This window comes from Caloenas nicobarica, chromosome 4, assembly GCF_036013445.1.
Source record: "Caloenas nicobarica isolate bCalNic1 chromosome 4, bCalNic1.hap1, whole genome shotgun sequence".
Classification (NCBI taxonomy): domain Eukaryota; kingdom Metazoa; phylum Chordata; class Aves; order Columbiformes; family Columbidae; genus Caloenas; species Caloenas nicobarica.
In genome coordinates, this window is record NC_088248.1 from 48,996,508 (window position 1) to 49,020,265 (window position 23,758).

The window sequence follows — 23,758 nt, forward strand, 5'->3', positions numbered from 1 at the left end:
TAGATTTAGACTAGATATAAGGAAGAAATTATTTACAATGAAGGTGGTAAAACACTGGAACAGATTGCCCAGAGAAGTTGTAGATCGACATCCCTGGAAACATTCACTGTCAGGTTGGACAGGGCTTTGAGAAACCTGGTCTAGTGGAAGATGCCCCTGCTCCTTTCAGGAGAACTGGACTAGATGACCTTGAAGATCCTTTCCAACCCAAACTATTCTATGATTCTGCTCCTCTGAAAACAAATTTTCCTGAATGACCTCGTAAAGGAAAATAAAGCCATGTTCAGAAATAGAATGTAAGATACATATATGGATTTTACTGTTTCTTGCTGGTAAATTTGAAATGCAAATCCGATTTGAAATATCAAAGCAATGGTTTACTTGAACTTTGTGAAAGCCACCAAATTCTTACTAAATGCCTAGTAAAAATAACATTGTGGTTTATGTTGCATCAATGCATCTCTTCTGTGCCTATATGTACTGATTTTCTATATGTTCTCAGGTGATATTTATGTAATAAAACCTATGAAAAACAGACCTCTCATTTGTTTACTTATACTTACATCTTTCTTTTCCAGATGACACGAGAGCAGTATATATTAGCAACACAACAGAACAGCCTTCCAAGGACAGAACATCCTCAGTTTTACCCAGTAGGCATTTATGGATGGCGAAAGAGGTGCTTATACTTCTTTGTCCTTCTGCTGTTGGTTACCATGATTGTTAACTTAGCAATGACAATATGGATTTTGAAGGTTATGAATTTCACAGTGGTAAGTATCCCAGTGACTTTACGTACCCTGCTTCTTGATGTAATAACTTACAGTTTTAGTTTTCTTCCTTTACCATGCTAAATACAAATTTGGTAGTTTTGGATTAAAAATGGTATGTCCTTCGAGTGCTACTTCAGAAATATATATATTTTTAAATATATTCTGCAGTGAGCGAGCCTGTACCTTATCTATTCAGATATTTTTTGGTTAATCATACTTGCTGAAGATATATATGGATCTTGTTTGCCCAGCCAATAGCATCCTGGTGATTGCCCCAAAAGCATCTCTTATTTGCTTGTCACCACTTCCAGCAATCAGGAGAAGTTTGCTATGCCTGTTTTGTATGGTATCTCTCAGGAAGAAACTGTTAGTTGGGTTGGCTTAGGGTGGCTTTTTACATTTATGTTGTTAGTTTTGTCATCATGGTGGGGGGGTGGGGGTGTGTGGTTTTGTTGTTGTTGGGGGGTTTTTTGTTTGTTTTTAGTTTACTGCCATTTGGATTTTGTTTCACCTAGAAATTAGAGTAGCTATTTTGATAAGAGTAGCTATTTTGATAAGTTATGGGTAGGTGAGTATAAAAGTCTTGGGCTGCTATGAGACAGCCTCCACCCGGAGTTGTCATTAGCAGTGTAGTATTATCGAGTCTGTACTTCAGATGGATACCTGAAAGAATATCTGCATTCAGTGGAAACCATGTTATCCACCCAGCTGTTCCCAAAGCTTTGCTTGGAAAAAGGTGGTAGAAGTTCTCACTAGTTGGCAGTGGAGTAGTGTCTTTTTGTATATCAGAAGAAAAGATAGAACACTCCACAGTTTAAAATAGCAGTGCTTCCACTAGGATCAGTGTAGTCTCTCTCTCTCTCTCCATCTCTCTCTCCATCTGTCTGGATTTTGACCTTCATAAGCCGTATTTTGATGTAGCTAGCAATACATTTCCAATTCTTAGGCTCATAGCACATTTTTATTCTCAATTAATTTCTTGGAAATAAAAAACCAACCAGCATTAAACATACGTTTAAAATTGTTCTATGCCTGCTAATATTCTGTAATGCATAGCATCATCTGAGATCGTTGCCTAGTGAGGCATACTGTACCAATACATTTCTACTTCTGAGTTGCCACTAGTGGATGAATATGTTGGATTCATATTTTGACAACTATATGACTTTTATATTCAGGTACTGAATAGTTTGTTAAAAGTTTGGTGTTGGGTTTTTTGTTTGTTTGTTTATTGGTTTTGTGGGAGAGTTGTTTGGGTTTTGGTTTTTTTTTTGGGGGGGGGCAGGTTGGGGGTTTGTTTGGTTTGGTTTTAGCATAATGTGCTTGCAAAACAAGTCATCCACATGTGCTCTTGCTGTTTGTATTACAAGTGTATTTGGTCATACCTGTTGACTTCAGTAAAATGGTCTGCTATTATTCCAGAGGAGAATTAAGCATAGAAATTTAAAAAACACAGAATTTTTCTCTGTGCAGAAGATTGCATTCTAATACAATACTTGAAACTACTGCTTCCATACCTAGGCAATGCTTGATTCTCCACACAACAAGCTACTATAACACTATCTGGTTTAAAACTCTTAAACATACAATCTTTTTTTAAAACAAAACAAAAAATAATTTTAAAAATTTTTCTTTCCCACATGTCAAAGCTTTGTTTGCATGTTAAAGGTTTATGGTGAATCACTAAATCAGTGCATGAATCTAATACAGGAAACAACAGGATTGTTTCAGCAATTCTGTTTACTACTTACTGGATTGAAGACCTTGTGAAATGTGTGTATCTGAAATAATTATGCAAACACTGGCTTAATAATTTCATAGGAATAGTGTTTGAAATGTTGTGCACTTCATTTATAAACTCATTCTTTCATTATTACGATTCAGAAATCACAAAGCTTATGTACATCTTTAATGGTCCTGAATTTGTTATAAATACAGATAAATGGAATGTCACTGACTAGTGTGAGTTAATCTTTCACCCTCCTGTTACAGAATTAAAATTAATTTTGTATATTCACATTTACCATAGCCATATATGAGAGTAAATGATTTGGAAAACAAAAGTGGACCATATCACTCCTCTTTCATTTAAATATATATATATATATAGCATATGCTTGGGAACACTGTTTATTTTGTTCATATATCCCTTATCAGAAATGAAAATTCCTACTTAAGAGTTTGTTATGAACAATCTGCAAAAAATACTGTTTCCAAGGGATTTTGTACTTAAAAAAAATAACAGAAGCATTTTATGTGATCATACCACCACCAGATCATTCTTACTGAAATTTATATGTGGTGTATCTGTGTTGACAGAAAATTACTAGCCATTATTGTTTTAACGGCAAAATATTTAATGCTTTTTTTTAATGAAATATACTGCTTCAGGACTGATTTGTTTTTGTCTTCCAACTTCTATATAAATTTAGGGAATGATCTGTGGTTAAACTGTTGTGGAAAACAGAATTCATAGGCATAAAACTGTGGTTTATGACTTGAAATTGTATATCTTGAAGTGCACACATTTGTTTCACAAAGTAATTAAATGACATGATAATAGTTTTTTTAAATATTATAAAGCTACACATAATAGCTCTAGACATATCATATAATCTAAAACTGAGAGACTGAAAAATGTCTGTTATTATTTTCTTCTGCTTTTATAAGCACCATTACTTTGGATCATGTTCAAATCCATTTTATTAAATATATACTGAAGAATACCAGTTTTCTTCCGCCGATCCATGGAATGGTAGTCTTCTATTTGGATGACTTAGTATTCACATTAGTCTCTGTATGGGTTCAAAGATAGGTTGCTTGAGGATTGTAATAGAAAAAGTTCAGTAAAATCTTCACGTTTATGTCCACACATGCACATTTGAGGACCAGTTGGAAATTTCAATCAAGTCTGAAATAGTCACATTCTTAGTGACAGATGTCTGAGAGTAAAATAATTTATGAACCTAAACTTCATGTGTTTAGAGAATGCAATAACTTTGAAATATACATAAATTTCTTCCATGCACACATATGTATGTATAGATAGATACACTAAGAAATTGTATTTGCATATCTGAGCAGTGATAGGAAATCAGAAATGCAGCTAGAAACCTTTTGAAAGGAAAATACTTTCACTAAACTGGTTTAAAGAGTATTTGCACAAAAGAAGAATCTAGCCATGATAAAATAATTGTTGAAATTGAAGTGTTTTGACATTTTGACATTATTTTAAATATTTGCTGTTTTAGCATAAGCCAGTGTTGAGCTTTTTTATAAAAACAATAGTAATTGCACCACTTGCAGTTGGTTGTGAAAAGCCAGGGCATGGGTTTGTCATCACTGGCTGACAGCTGCAACAATATTAATTTGTATTAGCTGTTCACTTTCTATTTTTAACTGTACAGCTGCAGCCACTGGCCAACTGGCACAATAAAAGCCTTTCTGAGTTCAATTTATAGATTCTCCAGTTGGAAAAGTTTTCTGAATATACTGACCTCGCATGTAAAAGTCGCATTCTGAATCTGAAATAGTTATCCCATGCTCTCTTTGTGCACAGAGAGGAGAAATAAGTTTTCCCGTAAGGCTATTAATCTCATAGTAAGACAGGCAACTGAATTGTCTTTAAGTATGGATGTTGAATAGGTCATCAAAGAAGTTATTAAAAAGGAAATACAGTTTATTTGCAATTGTGTAAAAACAGTACGGGCAAGTTGTGCATGTCTCTTTTCATCAAATTAAGTAGTATAGGTGGGAAAGGTAGAGAGACTTTTGGGTATTCAGTCTCGTCTTCTAGTGTATAATGTAAGAAAGACACTTCAAATGTAAATACAAGTTACAAATAATTGCCCTGATATGATATGTATCAGACAAGCAAACTGAAAGTAATTAGTATCTGTCTAGCAGAAGGAATGTTAGACGGAGAAATCAGAGACATAGTAATCATTTTTTGAAAGGTATTTTCCCACTGGTAGCTTAGTGTTACTGTCTTTTAATGTCTAATCGAGATCTGTTACCTCACTGTTCGACCATCTGTTTAGAAAAAATACGTGTGAAAGCATATAAGAACTTCAGAACAAAGAAGTCCCTAAACATTTCCACTGGTAAAAGCATGTAGCTGTAACATACCATACTATCCTGGGTTTACGTGGAAAGTAATCACAGAATCACAGAATCACAGAATCACAGAATGTTAGGGATTGGAAGGGACCTCGAAAGATCATCTAGTCCAATCCCCCTGCCAGGGCAGGAACACCTAGGTGAGGTTACACAGGAAGGCGTCCAGGCGGGTTTTGAATGTCTCCAGAGAAGGAGACTCCACAACCTCCCTGGGCAGCCTGTTCCAGTGTTCCGTCACCCTCACTGAGAAGAAGTTTCTTCTCAAATTTAAGTGGAACCTCTTGTGTTCCATCTTGAACCCATTACCCCTTATCTTACTGTTGGTTGTCACCGAGAAGAGCCTGGCTCCATCCTCGTGACACCCACCCTTTATATATTTATAAACATTGATGAGGTCACCCCTCAGTCTCCTGTTCTCCAAGCTAAAGAGACTCAGCTCCCTCAGCCTTTCCTCATAAAGTAGATGCTCCACTCCCTTAATCATCTTTGTGGCCCTGCGCTGGACTCTCTCCAGCAGTTCCCTGTCCTTCTTGAACTGAGGGGCCCAGAACTGGACACAATATTCCAGATGAGGTCTCACCAGGGCAGAGTAGAGGGGAAGGAGAACCTCTCTCGACCTACTAACCACCCCCCTTCTAATACACCCCAGGATGCCATTGGCCTTCTTGGCCACAAGGGCACAGTGCTGGCTCATGGTCATCCTGCTGTCCACCAGGACCCCCAGGTCCCTTTCCCCTACACTGCTCTCTAATAGGTCATTCCCCAACCTATACTGGAACCTGGGGTTGTTCCTGCCCAGATGCAAGACTCTACATTTTCCCTTGTTATATTTCATTAATTTTTTTCCCCACCCAACTCTCTAGCCTGTCCAGATCTCGCTGGATGGCAGCACAGCCCTCTGGTGTGTCAGCCACTCCTCCCAGCTTGGTGTCATCAGCAAACTTGCTGATAGTACACTCAATTCCCTCATCCAAGTCATTGATGAATATATTGAACAGTATTGGTCCCAGAACTGACCCTTGAGGCACTCCACTAGATACAGGCCTCCAACCAGACTCTGCCCCATTGACCACGACTCTCTGGCTTCTCTCCTTCAGCCAGTTTGCAGTCCACCTCACTACCCGATCATCCAGTCCACACTTCCTCAGTTTTGCCGTGAGGATGCTGTGGGAGACGGTGTCAAATGCTTTGCTGAAGTCAAGGTAGACCACATCCACTGCTCTGCCATCGTCAATCCACCTTGTTACGTCTTCATAAAAGGCTATGAGGTTGGTCAAACACGACTTCCCCTTGGTGAAGCCATGTTGACTGTCCCTGATGACCCTCTTATCCTTGATATGTCTTAAGATGGATAAGATACCAAGGATAAGGTGTTCCATCACTTTCCCAGGGATGGAGGTGAGGCTGACCGGTCTATAGTTGCCCGGGTCCTCCTTCTTGCTCTTTTTGAAGACCAGAGTGACATTTGCTTTCCTCCAGTCCTCAGGCACCTCTCCCGTTTCCCAAGACTTGGCGAAGATGATGGAGAGTGGTCCAGCAATGACTTCAGCCACCTCCCTCAGCACCCGCAGGTGCATCCCATCTGGACCCATGGATTTATGGATGTCCAGTTTGCTTAACTGGTCCCTAACCCAGTCCTCATCAACCAAGGCAAACTCCTCCATTGCCCTGCCTTCCTCTGGGGCCTCAAGGGTACGGGGCTCCTCAGGACAGCATCCGACAGAGTAGACAGAGACAAAGAAGGCATTCAGTAATTCTGCCTTCTCTGTATCTTCTGTCACCAGGGCACCCACCCCATTCATCAGTGGGCTTACATTGCCTCTGGTGTTGGTTTTATCTGCCATGTATTTGAAGAAGCTCTTCCTGTTGTCCTTGACCCCTCTCGCCAGGTTTAACTCTAAGGAGGCCTTAGCTTTCCTAGTTGCCTCCCTACATCCTCTGACAACAGCCTTATATTCTTCCGAAGTGGCCAGCCCCTCCTTCCATGATTTGTAAACCCTCCTCTTCCACTTGAGTTTGCCCAGCAGTTCCCTGTTTAACCACGCAGGTCTCCTGGCTCCCTTCCTTGACTTCCTGCGCGTCGGGATGCACTGATCTTGAGCTTGGTAGAAGCAGTCCCTGAATGTTAACCAACTATCTTGGGCCCCTTTACCTTCAAGCAGCCTTGCCCACAGGATTTCCTCCAGCAATTGTTTGAAAAGGCCAAAGTCGGCTCTGCTGAAGTCCAGGGTTGCAATTCTGCTCGGTATTCTGCTCCCACCACAGGAGATCCTGAACTCCACCATCTCATGGTCACTGCAACCAAGGCAGCCCCCCACCTTTACTGCTTCAACCAGACCCTCCTTGTTAGCGAGGACGAGATCCAGCAGCACACCTCTCCTAGTTGGCTCCTCCACCATTTGCATCAGAAAGTTATCGTCAATGCACTGGAGGAACCTCCTAGACTGAGGCTGGCTGGCTGAGTAGTCCTTCCAGCAAACATCAGGGTAGTTAAAATCCCCCATAACAACCAGAGCCTGTGACTGTGAGGCCGCTCTCAGCTGCCCGTAGAAGGCCTCATCAACATCCTCACTCTGATCTGGTGGCCTGTAATAGACTCCCACAACAGTGTCACCCCTGCCAGCCTGCCCCTTAATTCTCATCCACAGACTCTCAACTTGCTCCTCAAACGCACCTGGACAGTACTCTATACATTGTAGTTGCTCTCTCACGTAAAGAGCAACTCCACCACCATGCTTGGCTGGCCTGTCTTTCCTGAAAAGGACATAGCCATCCATGACCACATTCCAGTCATGTGAGCTGTCCCACCATGTCTCTGTTAATGCCACCAGATCATAATCTCCTGACCGAACGCAGGTGTCTAACTCCTCCTGCTTATTCCCCATGCTGCGCGCATTGGTGTACAGGCACTTCAGGGAGCGAGCCGAGTACACCGATTTCACCCTAGGGGCCTGAGGGGCCTCCCGGTCTTTATGGATTCCAGCATGCTGCCCCACTGATGCAAGCCCAGCTACAACCCCATCCCCCTTCAAATCTAGTTTAAAGCCCTCCAAATGAGCCCTGCTAATTCCTGTCCCAGCATCCTTTTGCCCCTGTGGGATAAACCTTTCCCACATATCATTGACCGGACTGGTGTCTTATAAAACCAGCCGTTATCAAAGAACCCAAAGCCCTGCCTGTAGCACCAGTCCCAAAGCCAATCATTTACGGACTTAATTTTTTTATTCCATCCCACATCATCACCCAAAAATGGAAAGAGGGAAGAGAAGATAACTTGAGCCCCAGACTCTTTCACCATTCGTCCCAAGGCCTTGAAGTCTTTCTTCATTTCCCTCAGACTACGGGATGCCGCTTCCTCCCCATCTGTCTGGAAGATCAGGAGTAGGAGTAGGCTATATTAGAGGAAGACCTGACCTTGAACAAAATGCTCGGCAAATAACTTAGCCGTGAAATAATCCTGAGGCTAAACTTGTCATTGGAATAAAAGTCTCCATTGTTTTATGTGCATCAAGTGGATCTACTCTGTCTTGAGTGGTAAGGATAAAATAATTTGAGAGCCTCTATGATATATTGTCCCCTAATGGAACCATCAAAATATCTGAATCACATGCTTTAATTTCAGACTTCATCTATTGTATTCTTTCCCGAAAAACAAACAACTGCTGTCTTCAAGAATGAACTCAACTTTCCTCTTTTTTTTTAAGCCTGGTCTTGAAAGGAGACGTGCAAAACATCTTGGAAAAATCAAGCTGGGAACTAAAATCTCTAGTTTTTGTCTGTATCAAAATAATAGGTTTAGGAGATGTGAATTTTATGGAACATTTATAATTTCCTTTCCTTGTACTAACCTTGCCATGGTCCACTGGCTTCCCCATGGAAATGTCTCTCTTCACCTTCCCTGAGGATGTAAATACCTCGCACTTATTCTAGGTTATATGTGTCTAATGAAGCTGTTAGTTACTTTTTTGTGTCTATACAATTAGTATAATAGGTGTTTCAAGAAGGATGGGACACTCAAGTCATAACTTCGTGACATATCCATAGGGGAAAGTATGGTTATGTTGCATATTTGTAACATCCTGGTTAATTCACTTAGGTAATATATAAGAATTTTAACGGATAGCAAAGAAAGAAATATTTTTTACTGTGCCTGTATTCTTAGTGTCATGTATTCGAATGGTCTATGGCATAGGTAATTAGCTTACTTTTTTCTTTAAAGATATAATCAGTCGAACATCATTCTCTGAATAGAGCTATAATTTTGTATAATTTATTCTTCATATAGCTGTTAACAAATAAAGTATATTGACAGTCTGTCAATCAGAAAACTTACTCTGTAAAAGAGACTTACCTTACTTTTTTGTCACTAAACAAATACCAGTGTATATTTCTCTTATTGCTGCCAAGTGACATTGTGAAGGGACATGGAGCAATAGAAACTTAAGTCTCCCTCTTAATGAGGGAAGCATATAATATCAGTGAATTTTCTAGTATGTACATAATTGATATTGAAACTGGCATTTACTTAATATTACATTATTCTGTTGCTTATTACATTATTACATTGCATTGAAGTTTGGAGTTTACTAAAGCTGAAAGAACTGTAATGGTAGGAAAAATGCAAATGTGAACCCCTTTAGTTCTTAGGATGTCTCTTGGGGTTGGTGTGCCTCAACCACGTATCTTAGGAAGTACCAGCACCAAATTGTTTTACTGGTTTTGGTTGTACATCTGGTCTTTTGTGTCTCCATATTCTGCTTTCCCATTAACAATCAATGTATGAAAAGACTTATTTTGTTACCCCTCTAAGAATGCAGTAGCCTAATTCAGATATTTTCTCTTGCTGTAATTACCTGCAGTGTTTTAGTCAGTTTTGACTCCTGTCATGGCACGATGTTTTCTGTATTGTATATTCTGTTAAACTCCTCTTGCCAGTTGTACCATGGCAATTACTTTTAAGATCAGGAATCAGTCAACTTATCTGAGTTGAGACAGTTATTTCTCAAGGGAACTTAAACTTCAATTTAGCTTTAAACACAACCAGAGCATAAACAGCAGTTTGAATTTCCTGGCTAGAATTCACATGGTTGATACTCACAATAGAACACACTCTGGTTGCTGGCTGCCTGGCTCTAGCTTCATGTTGTTTGGACAGCAGGTAATTTGCAAGATGCTTGAATGTCTGCCCAAAGATACACATGCCAATTAAGCATGATATCTTTTTTATGTGACAGCATATATAGTAATGCAGATATATGCAACCATTAACTCCTCTCTGTTTGCATCTTTATAGATTGTCCCTATATTCATTTAGGAGTTTGACTTTTAGAGTTAGAATCTTTTGGATATGCAAAAATGTAAATCTGAATGATTGTGTTTTGTGAATGTTACTAACAGAGACCAGTAAACACAAGTATATTTTCTTGGGTTTTGGTTACTCTGCAAGAATGAGGAAATCTTTCAAATTTTTAATTTTCTGTGTTGTTGGGATACACAAACATAGACACACTTCTGATCTTAATATCCAGTATGGAAAAAATACTTATCACTTCTTTAAAAGTACAGTTTGCCTATTAAAGCTATAATTTTATACTTAAGGTTTTAGTGGTACAGAACTAAAGCAGCTGTGTTAAATGCTTTTATCTAGACTTCCAGCAAACTCTCTTGACATACTGTAGAAAAAAAAAATAATTTGTTTGCAAAACTATACTATAATACTCATCATCCATTTCTCAACAAGCATGTCAGTGATACGAGCTCTCAGGTTTCTAAGACTCTTTGACCACCCAGATCTCTTTATTTGATGTTCAAAATAGTATTTGTTCTGTTATCAACTCGGTTCTGCTGATCTATGCAATAAAGAACTGAAAAAAAAGCTGTTTTCAATTTCTTGGCTACTTTTGCTTGAGACATGTCCAATTTGTAGCAGATTGGTATTTGAAATTTATAAAGTTGTGTAATAGCTGTAGTTATCTCTACTCAAAAATAATTTGATTTTTTTGGCAAACAGACAACTTCTTTCATTTTACCGAGGCAGCAGTTTGTTATTAGGTTTTGAATAAATATTATTATGATTTAGTAGTAACACTGGCTGGATATTTAACAAATATGTTCTGTCGTATATGCAAATTTCATTTACTTCAATGGCAGTCATTTATTGTCAATACTTTATTTTAAACTGTAAATTATTTCATTTTCAAAACTTGTTATCTTTTAACTAGATAGAAAACTGTTTCCCTGCATTCCTCAATATTTTAGTTTTCAAGAACTTGATGTCCCATTTTGGGATGAATGCAAGAAAGCTTTTGTTTCCTTTTTGTTTGTTTTTTGTAGTGAGAAAGATCCAGTCCAGAGCAGGCAATATCATTAATTATTAATGAATAAGAGACTTAGTCAAGATATCGGAGACCAAGGTTCAAATTCCTGCAGTCTCCAATATAGATCGTGTCCCAGGTAAGTGTCCTACTCACAGGCTATTAGTCCTTCTGATTTCCGATGTTCTTTTTTTAATAGATACATGACCTCTATCTTACTATCTTTTAGTGTCAAACATTAGGTATCGCCCTTGTGAAAAATTTCATTGAAAATTTCTATGAAATAGCTGCGTATTCCTCAAGGATATTTTCTGCTCAGATTTGGATTTCCTTTGAAAAATGTTTAGAAAATTGTCAGCCAGCTAAAATGGGTATTAGAGAACCATACACATGTGTGCATGTGTACATGCATACACACACACACACAGAGTCTTATTTATATAATGGGCTGTGTTCTCATCTCCTTTTTATGTTGCACTGGAAAATAGAAACTTAAGCTTTGTGATTGAACCTGTCAGCTCTGTGCTCTTGCTCATAGCTTATCAGCAAAAGGATCTTGCTACAAGTTAATTTAGTTGTACTTATTTTGTCCTGTTTGTTAACTTTCATGTAAAAACACACATTTATGGAGTTGGAGGGTATTTTGTAAAACTTGGATTTGGAATACAGTGGGTAGGAATGAACCGATTTATTCTTATTCTCTTGAGTATGTCAGATAGCTGCTGTCTTGAGTAGAACTCATTTTAACTATTTCCAATGCCCTTCTTCTAAATCACTTTTTATCTCATTTTGATATGTACCTCCTGTATTGTGTACCTCCTTTCCTAGTACTTACAGGAAAAAAAAAAATCAATTTGTTGGTGCAAGTATGGTGTACGTTTACTTGAGTGCATAGTTATAGATGTGCACAATCCTAATTAATTTCTGTAAATCTCTGTTATCTCCTTTTTTGTTTGTTTTCCCAAGAAGGGAAAAAGTAAAAATCTGTCATGTCACAGTAGAAAGACAATCTGAAATCAAATTTGCAATCTCCTATTTGTTCCATAAACACATGGCAACAGCTTGTATGAGTGGTCAAACCACCGTTAGACATATTTGGTTAGATATTTTATAGTACTAGGTATCTCATGTAAAGGCATCTTCCTGTAAAAAGTAGGAAGGTGTTATTCAAAACAGTGCTATTTAATAGGACTTCTTAGCAAACACAAAGTGACTTGATTTGATGTGCAGGTTATGTTATTGATTCTGGGTGGCTGAATGCAGATTTTAAATAGTTAATTTTATTCCTGTGAAATACATTGATACCTTTTGGTGTTTATTGTTAAAAAATAACTCTGATGAAGAAAAAGTTGAATAAAATTCCTTTCTCAGTCTTATATTTGTTTGGCCATGAAAAATTAATGGCAGAATTCTAGTAAGGTTCCCAAAAGAAAAAGGGAATAAATACTTAGTACCCTACTTAACCTTGTAAAAATATGATTTAATTCACTGTAGAAAAAAAAATCTACTTATACAATTTCAACCTGACCTTGTAGTGGCTTTGGAAAATTATACTGTATTATCTAGAACTTGAAAGCTTCGGGAAAACTGCTTATAGACGATGTTTACTCTATAGAGATACATTGAGAGCATAGAGGTATTTGCTTTTACAAGGTCACTGCCTGCTCATTTGTCTCATTGCTTCAGACTTGTTTCATGAAGTGTCAGGACTGATTTAAAATCAGCTTAAGGGACACAGATGCGTTACTTGTACCTTTATCCCATGTCAGCAGTCCAGCATGTCACGGGTAGCTTGCCCCATGTTTCATAAAAAGTGTGGAATCACTGCAGTGATTCTGATGTGCATTAAAATATGACTCATGCAACCTCTTATAAGAGTTTTAACATTCGGAAAGAATGGCGAGTGTGACTATAGAAAGTATAGAAGAGGGCAACAAGAACTTCAATTCTTGTGATAGGTTAGATGGTAATGAATATATATATTTATTTTCATTTTGTGGACATTCACCTTCTATTAAATAATAATAATGTTTTTCAGCTGAGTGAACAATGTTTACAGGACAGCTTATTCTTAATCATTCACTGTATAAATAGGCTGGAACATGTATCTCAGAATTTTTTTTTCAAATATTTGCTTTCAAATGGAGTAACTCAATTTCCATGATTGGCTTTTAACTGTGTTTCCTTTCCATGTGTATTCCAGCATGACCTTAGTGTTTGTGGAAAGTGAGATTTTCAAGAGAATATTATACAAAGATAATTTTGAATTCTTAAAGATTTATCCAGTAAGCCTATTGTGACACTTAGATTTGTCCAGTTGCACAGCTTGAATAGTGGATGTTTGAACAGAGTTGTTGATGTGCAATCATTTTTTAAGGGGAGGAGGAAGAAAAAAAAATTTTGTATATTAATATTCAAGAAAATAATCAACAGATGGTCATTACATGAAATGAAAAGAAGGCTAATACATTAGCAGGTTTGTCTCAAATAGGGCAACTAAAGCAGACCAAGTCAATTTTGTAGTTCAGGCCAAGCAGTTATGTTTTGTAATGTTATTTAACAGTAATTAGAAATATATCAAACCACTCTGACAAACTTTAGTTACTTAAAGGCACCAACAGTCTGTATGAATAATGAAATGTGTCATGGTTTCTTTTTTTCCCTTCTATTATTGGGATGATTTGTGTGGGTATAGTCTGTGCTTGGAATCCTGCTTCCATCTTGAAATCAGTAGTCTGTGTACAGAGCAGAATGTACTCATGTCAATCTAGCCTAAATTAGACCTAGTACATCTAGAAATTATAATAAAAGAGATATAGGAAGAGAAGATAGACTATGTAGCGATTAGTTCCAGGCAGGATTAAATGATGAAATCAAATGTTTTAAACAGGAACAATACAGTAGCAAGCAGTAGCAAGACTTTTTTTTTTTTTTTTTTTTTTTTTTTTTTTTTTTTTTAATAAAAAATGTTAATAAGGTCTTTGTGTGGCCTGCAGGAGATGAGGAGGAAAAAATTTAAAATGTTTACCCAGAAGATGCAGCACTGATGAGATATCTTGTTTATGTCTGACTGTCATATTTTACAATATTGCTAGATACAATCAAGGAATAAAACTCAAGAAATCCAATAAAAGTAGAATGTAAAAGGTATTGTTAGAGGCAATGAAGAAATAGTGGAACCACCACAAAATGGAAGTCAATATTATTAGACAATCCTGAAGCTCTTGATTGTAATATAAATTTAGCTGCCTTTTCTTGAAAAGCATGGCCCAATAAAGCACGTCTAATGATTTGTTATTGCAAGGAACGTGGTGTATATCCTTTCGTTCATTAATGTATCAGTGCCCATCATGCCAATAACATTTTCAGTTGAGCATCAACCGTCAGAGACTCAGTGCCATTCAGTTAAGTAAAACAAATTGTGCAGGGCTTTCTGTCAGATCTTGAGAGTCTTGAGTCTATTTATTGCATCTTGCAAAAAAAAAAAAAAAATCAGATACGTATTTTAACCTCTCTAATAATGAAATGTGCATTTTTATGGTGCACAGAATTGCTTTTAATTATAGACCTTCCTTTCCTCTGACCCTCTTGAAATCCATCTAAACAGAAGAGCAATACCAAAAAATAGTATCTCACAAAAAAATTTTTAGTTACTGAATTTACTTTTCATATTATCTTCAAAACTCGGGTGTATAAAAGCAAGCATGTGCAAGAGGATAATAAGTTTCTGTCAACAAAACCTAATTGAAATAAGGATAATATAAATGCAGTATGAATTAATATATATTAATTTTGATTGACTATTTCAACTTTTAATCAGTCATTTTATTTTTGTATACTGTGATGGCACAAGTGAAAAAGAGAAAAACAGTTATTTTCATAGAATGAAAATCAAAATTACCATCCTACTCTCCTCTGCTCAGTAGAGATGTTTTAATACTGAAGGTAGATTAAGGCAGATGTGTAGATAGAGAGAAATAAAAAATATATGTATATACTTGATCATCTTCAAATTTTGCTTTTATGACATTTTTAACAGAGATGGAGCCCTTTCTCATTTCCATCATTATCTTCAGGAATATACAACTCATTTAAGCTAACTCTCTGAGTCTGGACATGCTACACAGAAGTAGCAGAGGAGACAAAAATCTGTGTTAGGTCTATTGGATGAACATGCTGTCCAGAAGACACTTTTGTTTGAAAAAAAATTTGTCATGTTATGTGCTAAGGCACATACCCTCAACATTTTAATTTATTTACCAAATGATGACTAGAATTATTAAAGAACTTGTTCAGTTTTACAGTAGTTAATTTAAAAGAAAAATGTATGATGCAAACAATAATAAAAATAAATTTATTCTCAGGGCTGATTGATATAAGCTTATTTGTATATACACATCCAAAACTTTTTTTTTTTCCTCAAGCAGAATATAAACTGTTCATATTTTAGTTTCCTTATGGTTTCATGTTGGTTTTGACTCCTCCATAATTAAAATACTAATTATAAAGGGAGAGAGTTGATTTTTATGCTTACTTCTTCATTAGTTTGCTTGCAGTTTTAAATTTCGTAAATGATTTGCAAGGTGATTCAAATCACTTTATGACTTAACAACTAGCTTTAGAAACACTTTATTGATTATTATCATCCTGAGTGTAATTTTTAATATGTATACATTAGAATGCTTAAAGAGAAATGGATTTTATAAAAGTAAGAGGCATAAAATTTTAAAATAAAGGTGGGATAGAATTACTCAAGCTGGAGTCTAGTGTGAGCTAGCAACCACATCTTTATGGAATTTCTGAAGTTTTAATGGAAAGAACCTGAAAGAGAGATAACCTCTGCATTGCTGTTTTCCATTTCAATCATTGGGCTCAGAGATCATATTCCTGTTATGTGTTTTGAAAAGATCGCTTACATAAAAGTACATTTTAGTGGGTATTTTCATTATTTCAGTTATGTAACATTTAAAATTTTGTTTCTATTTCTGCCATTTCACAAAACAGTTCTGTTAAAATAATCAATGGAGGCTAGAGATGGAAAGAATTAAAACCTAAAAGAAAAGACTGGCGCAGAGATCAAGCTTGCATCCTGAGCTTTTCTTACTGCATTTGGATTTAAAGATAATAATACTGTGGAAACATACAGAGAATAAAAACACACGCTATCTTTTCCTTTTTCCTGGCTCTGCAGAGAAAAACCTAATAACAGGAAATAGGATGATTCTGTAGAGTCTCTTAAAAAGAATGCAATTGAATCATTTTGTAGGGATAGATCTATCTTTCTTGAGAAATTGAGAAATAAGTTACGACAGCTTTTTTTTTTTTTTTAATTGGTCTCATCAGGGAGGACCCTTGCAGGAAAGATGTGTCCAAGTAATCAAGTAATCTCTGGTCAGGTTTTTTTTGTTTGTTTGCTTGTAGGTTTGGTTTGGATTTTGGGGGGGTAGGGGGGAGTTATTTGGTTGTTCGTTTGTTTTTTACGTAATGATGTAAGTAAGAAAGTTTGGTATTTAAGTCAAACAAATGAAGTAGGTAAACCGTTATGAACTATGTGAAGTTCAGCTCTTTCTAGATATAACTTAAACCATCACCAAGGCCCTTTAAATTGAAGAGTCTCCATTTTCTCTAAAGAAAACCTTTCTACAGGATGCTAGTGGGAAAATCCCTTTATCATGGTTATAAAAGGCATCACACTCTTTTGGGGTACCTAAGCAGCATTTGCTGGACAATAAAAAAAGGGCGAGTATGGCAACACAGAGTCTGTGGCAGATATTAAAGTTTTGGGGACTATTCTTTCTACAAATGAGTCTCAAGTCACTTCTGATTTTTAACAGGAGTGTTCTGATCTCAAATTCTTAATATAAACTGAGGAAGAATAAATACCCTATTACAAATTGTTGTCTGAGCTTTGGCCTAACTGTCAAAGGACTGTTACATTCCTGGTTTAAGATTTAATACAGCTGAAATCTATATCTCACCGAAAGTTAACGAAGCATTTACTTTCAAGAAAATAAAATTCAATGGCAGATGAAGGCTTTTATTACTGTACAAATTAAAAAATAATTTTCCTAGTCTGAAGGGAAATATTTATGGATTTTGGATTCATGGTGTGCGTGAATAAAATGACTTCAGATACCCTAAGGTTTAGGTGAAACCTAAGTCATTTATGTAAAGCAAGAATACAACAAAACACCTGATAAGAATTTTTTATTAAACTTGTAAAGGACAAGCTGTTTGAAGAATTTAAAATATTCTTAAACCATTTCTTCAACATTTAATAAGCTCATGGTGTACAAATATCCCTAAATAATAATTTTACCTCACGTAAGCTGTCCATATTACAGAGAAAAATTCAAAAATTCTTATTTGATAGCTTTGTAGTTTACTGGACATTAAAACGTCTGACTACCTTTAGTGTACTCTGTTGAAAGTGATTAGAATATTTCTAGAAACTCTTTCACACTTCAGTGGGGGTTTTTTTATCTGCTGTAATACTCGGTATTTTCCTTATAAACACAATCTAAAAAAGTCCAGTTTCAGGTTAACAGTTAATGGCTTGGTTTTCAAAAGTAGTTGTAAGTCAATCTTGATAATATGTATGTTGTTTTAAAAACACCATCCTGCACACTTTTTTGCCCATTGCTCTTGCAAAAATACCCTTCTAGAGTCATTTATATGTGAAATATTTCCTTTTTGAGCATTAGGGTCCTTATAGTATTTTGTGTCTGTGATATGCACAGTATGTTGGGTGGACTCTGGAAAACAACAGATGTAGGATCAACAAATACTATGTCATAAAGGGCAATGAAGAGAAGTATGTGCTGACTCACCCAGGCTCTGAACCTTCAAAGCACAATGCTGAAAGTACTGATTCTGGTGGAATATTACAGTATGGAAACACATCATTTCTGTGCCTGGCCAGGATAGAGAAGTTCAGTAACTTGTACAGGAAAGATATGCCTGATTGACACAAATCTTGCAGCTTCTTTTTCATTTAGTGACAATGCAACAATTGTAAGTACTAATTCCAGGGGGAGTCCAGGGAAATGAGGCAGATAGGAGAAGGTGTCCATGAAGTAGAGAAGCAGGTTGAACATCAGCTACAGAGATGGGACAACTATTTGGCCCACACAAGGAATGTGCTATGGTGCTTTGTCATTTGGCTGGAGAGAAGTTGTGAAAACTGGGGAAAAGAAAAACGTTACTCTGGCAGCATCCTCTGTAATTAATCTGTGGAGCACTTCACCACATCATGCGTATGCTAAAAATTTATAGATGTTTAAGAACTGTTTGGGCAAATACACAGAAGAAAAGTGTGCCAAAGGCTATCAAAGAATGAGTCAAAATTGCTGAAGGGCAAGAGATTTACCAAAAAATGCCTTTATTTGAATAATCTATTCTTATGTTTAGGTGTCTTCTGTTTACTGCTGTCAGAAATGAGATGTTAGACTAGCTTGACTTTTTTTCTCACCCAGAATGGCTGTTCTTAGGTTTTTATGAAAGCAGTGCTGAGGATTTTTTGAATATTCAGGTAATGACATAATAATATTAACTATTTTTCCTTTTTCTCCACTTCAATATGACCCATTGCTATGTGGTTATCAGCATGAAGGTCATATACTGATATTACTTTGCATGTTACTTGAATGTAGTCATATGCTAGTGACAAGCATGAGGTCAGAAACTTCAAGAAATAACTAATTGTACGTGAGTGGAACTATTTTTATAGCTAAACTTCAGCATCTGTTGTATACATTTGAGTTCCTACATGCTGCAAAATTGAAGTAAAAGGGTATGCAGAAAAGGCATGTATTGGAGAGGGAAGAAGAAATGGAAAGGAGAAGAAAGGAGTAAGCTAATGTGGTGAAAATTATGAGATTGAAAAGTTGAAACAAATTTAAAAAAAGCTTTTTATGTGTTATGTAAGAGAGGTTTCTTAGCCAATAGATGTGATAGCTTCAGGCAGCAATGTGTTTCAAAATGAATAACATGACATACTTTTTAGACCACTAAAATTAAAATGATGACAGCCCTAGCAGGTATGATATACTGCAAAGAATTATTCTGGTCTTCTGAGTAAATCATGAAACATGAATGAATATCATGACTACGAAAATCAGGGGTTGATTTTTAGCACTCTTTGCAGTTGCCAGGCTGTGGATATTAATGGTTTATTACTTCAGAATGGAAGTTATTGGAAAACCCAAATGAATATTTAAAAACTAGATAATGAAATTAACTTGGATATATAAATTACTGGAATTTTACAGCTGAAGAAATTTACGACCCAATGGATCAGTTAAAGTACCTGGTTTTTTTAACAGCTAGTATATTTCTGTCAGTATTATAGGGAATAAATGCAAGAGAGCTCGATTACAACATAGTGACAGAGTATGTTGTGATCTGGGGAAGTTCATCTAGTTCTTATGTATCTTATGTCTTTGCTCTTTCATGCTGTTTGAGTAAAAGGAGAATTGCATTTGGTGAGGTATAATAAGCTTTTTTTGTTTATTAAGAGGGTTGATTTTTGAATGATTAAATACTTGACTTGAATATTGGTAACAAGCAGTGTTAGTGGATTCCAAAAAGTACTTAATTCTTGATTTAATTTCATAGTTTTTATGTCATAGATTTTATGATCTCTTCTGGTCATACACTGTCTTTAAATAAATAAACATTGTAACTAAAAAAAGCTTTTCTGATAGTAATCACCTTAATTATGGAAACAAGCTTTTTTAGTTTTGGAAAGGAAAGAAAGAGGAAATGAGCGTCAAGAAAAAAAAAATTGTGGGAAAAATACCAAGCAAGAGAAAGGAAAAAAATATAAAAAGAAGACATTAAAAGCCCCTTAATTGTACTCCTTATTATTTCAAAGGCTCTAACATAGAACTGTACCAATTTTTATTAGCACAGTGAGGTACTCTGAAATACACCTAAAACTGGGTTCTTGAAATGGTTCTGGCATTTTTTTAATGCAGAACTATACTTCATAGACTATTATCGTTCATTGGAAATAGACGCTTGTTTCAGCTTTGTCTGGAAGTCTGTCCAGGAGGAAATACACGTAAATTCTTATCACTTATGATTACCTTTCATGTCTCTAAGATAAATTCTAACAAATTTAGCAATACCTGTAATGTGTTATTTTTGTGGGTGTGAGTTTTCACAGTGCTACTATAGATGCCCTCGTGTATGTGTTACCAGAGAAGCATGAAGTACTTGGCATATTCATGTTTATATGATTTATAGAATAATGTATCCTGAAATATTTAAGTATGCTAAAAGTGCTTGAAATATCTAAAAGCTATTCATTAGTTTTTCCCTTATTACTTTGCTCAGTTAATGTAGGGCTATAAATTTTATATTAATTTAGAAATGCATTTGGCCTCTAACCATTATGATCTTTCATGATGTGATGGTGACATAAAATAAATACAATTGCCAGATGCCTGAACAATTTTAGAAATATTTATTACTTACAATAAAGCTGTCTCTAAACTCTGTAATGATACAATAAAAATTACAGTACCAAGACAGAAAGGTCTTTAGTAAGAAGTGGTTCAGGCTGATAGTAAAGCAGAACAAAAAAGAGGAGAGTACAGGCTGAGTCTTGAAAATGAGAGATTTAAAAAGAAGGAGAAGGAAGAAAAGAGGGAGGGTAAAGAAGAAAAGATCATCTCTTCAATACGAATTGAGTTGACAGATTCTAGGTGTTGATCTGAGGCTTATTAGCCAGGCATAGCTGTTACAGCTAAACAAGCTCGAAGCAGAATAACCGGTGAGACAAAACAAAGGTAAAAGTTGATGGATTAGCATAGAATTATTGATACTGACAGCCCTGTGTTTTCCAGGGAAACATTAGTGTGAAGTTAAGAACAGATGCTGAACAATATGGCACATCTGATTTCATGCTGCTCATGCAAGCTGATCCCTGGTATTCTGTGTGTGGTCAAAAGATTTGTGAAATTTCAGTCAGCAGGAATAGTGGACATGTAGGCTGATGGCTAAAATCAGGTGTGTGTCTTGGTTTTCAACAAGTGTCTGATGTTTGTGTGTTTAAAATAAAATCTAAGGCTCAGTAGAGAACACCTGCAACGCTGGTTTTTGTATAATTTTGCTGGTTTTTAAGATGTGCTGTATAATCTGTAATAATTTGTTCCTCTTCATTTTTCAGAGTAGAAACTATTATTGCAAGTTAGTCTTACCATTGAGAATAAATTTCAACATAACAAATTGTAATGCACCGTTTAGGAAAGAATACACAGAAATAAATTGCTAGAGTTAGCTAGAATTGCATTTATTACCCGAAATACTATTTTGTTTTAGTTGCATAGGAAAAATAATGAGTCATCTAAATAAAGATCCAATTTTCATTTAAAACTTAAATTAATGTTCTCTCTGTCCAAATAGTTTACATGCTGATTTTTAACATTTAAATACTGTTACTTAACTGTATTTTAGAATCTATTAATAGGAGTTAACAGAGACATTTGTCTCTAGCTGCACTTTTGTCTCACCTACACTTTTGCTGATATGGAGATAGGGATTTAAGACAGTCAGCAGAGAACTATTCAAAACCTGTGTTCCTCCATGGCCTTAACTAAAACTAACATTGTTGAGATAAATTACTTGATGACATACTTATCACGTATTAGACTTATCACATACTTATCACATATATTATCACATATTCAGTATCTTATCTCTGACAACAGCAAATAGTGCATGTGTAGGAAAAAATGTAGACCAGAGCAAGTGTATAGTAGTGCTGCTCAGTGTTCTCCCATGTTACAGATTCAAGGTTTGGAGATTCTAAAGTGCTAGGTGATAATAGCCTTGTGTTAAGAGGCAGTAGATGGATTTGGGGAAGAATGACGAAGGTTTAACATCATCACCCATAGTGGGATAGAAGGCAGACCAAACCTGGCTTCAGCCTCTCACTTCACAAAATTTAGCTTTCTTGGATCCTGAAATATCATGAAAAATAGAGGAGGAAAAGGGAAAATCACACCTTGAAAAGTGGTGCGATTTGTGTACTGGCAGACAACTCTTAAGTGGGTAAAACATCCTCCAGTCTTCCTCGATCTCACCTGCTCCTCTCTCCAGATAGTGCTACAAGTCATTCATAAATAGGATATGAATACCAAAGTTCATGTTTCAGTGAAGGCTTCAGCTGGCTCATAAATACCACTGTGGCCTTTTTCTGTAAGGTCCATGCCACTTTTTGTGATAAGGTACAATATTACAATCAATATCAAAATGAAAATTTGGGTTTTCAAAGAGTCAAATAATCCAAATCATTGAAGTCCAAATTCTAGCTGCATTTATAAAATTACAGGTTATGAGATTAACACTTTATCCGTCTCAGTAAGAATCAGAACCAGAATCTCGATCAGAAAACTACTTTCCATATTGACAATTTAAAGGATAGAGGAAACAATTGCCTGAGATACTGTGTTTCATTTCAGTTTTTCTAAAACTGTGACTGAGATCTTCAAGGTAGTGTTGGTCATCCCAGACTACCATACTCATAAAAGGAGACAAACTATTCATGGGAAAGATTTTGTTTTGGACCACCTTCTTTCTTAATATGAGCATTCCGGTGTAACCTTGTCTAGGTGTTCCTGCTCAAACAGGGAGATTGGACTAGATGACCTTTCGAGGTCCCTTCCAATCCCTAACATTCTGTGATTCTGTGAATATGATTGGATTTGATGGCAGTATTCTAGGATATAATTTTCGCTTTCTAATATCAATGGAATGCAAAAGGGTTTTAATACTTATGGACATATTATGAAGCCTGTTATTGTTTGATTCTTTTGCCATAAACTCTAGGATGTGTTCACCTTCAATTGATTAAAGGAGCTTGCTTTTATTTTCTGAAGCGATAAGCTTTTACATATAGATGCCATTAAAATGCCATAGAAATATTAATTGCCTGAAAAGCTAGATAGAAAATTCTATTAACTTTCTAACAAGGTCAAAAAAACCCTAATAAAGACATAATCTAAACCAACATATCAAATAGCACAGGATATAATTTAAAATGTAAGTAAATACAGCAATTTTCCTGAACAGTTATTGGCAAAAAGGAGCCAATGTAATGAAGATCTAGTGCTGGACAATTTTATAGAAAGTCTCATTATTTATTATTTAAAAAAAACTTACAGAGTATCCTTAGTACTGATGTAGTAAAAATATCTGTGTGACGGTAGATGATGATAAAACTGGAGAAAGCATTTGCAGTGTTGTTGAAAAACTGCTTTGATCCTAGGCTTTCCTTAAAAAGGTGATGTTTTCATACAATGGTCTATGGCACTCAGAACATACATATCAAGCAGCATAGAAACAGCAAGAGTTGTCCACAAAATCGTGTTTGTTGTCAATATTGTGATATTCCAATTAACCCCATGATTTAGATGAAAACTTGGATGTGGCGGCAAACATTAGTTGTTAAACATGTTTACACAGAGAGATATATAAAAGATAAAGCTAATTGGGTAATAAAAAATATTACACATAGGACAACAAATATTTTTGTATTTTGTATAA

At 36.0% G+C, this 23,758-nt stretch overlaps 1 protein-coding gene across 1 annotated transcript in view; it reads left to right on the plus strand.

Annotated features, from left to right (window-relative positions):
- The first annotated feature begins 578 nt into the window (after positions 1-578).
- SGCZ (sarcoglycan zeta) overlaps positions 579-23,758 on the plus strand; it is a 209,134-nt gene continuing 185,954 nt past the window's right edge. The window contains exon 1 of the mRNA XM_065634210.1: positions 579-773. Coding sequence (XP_065490282.1) covers positions 579-773 — 195 coding nt within the window. The remainder of the gene's footprint in view (positions 774-23,758) is intronic.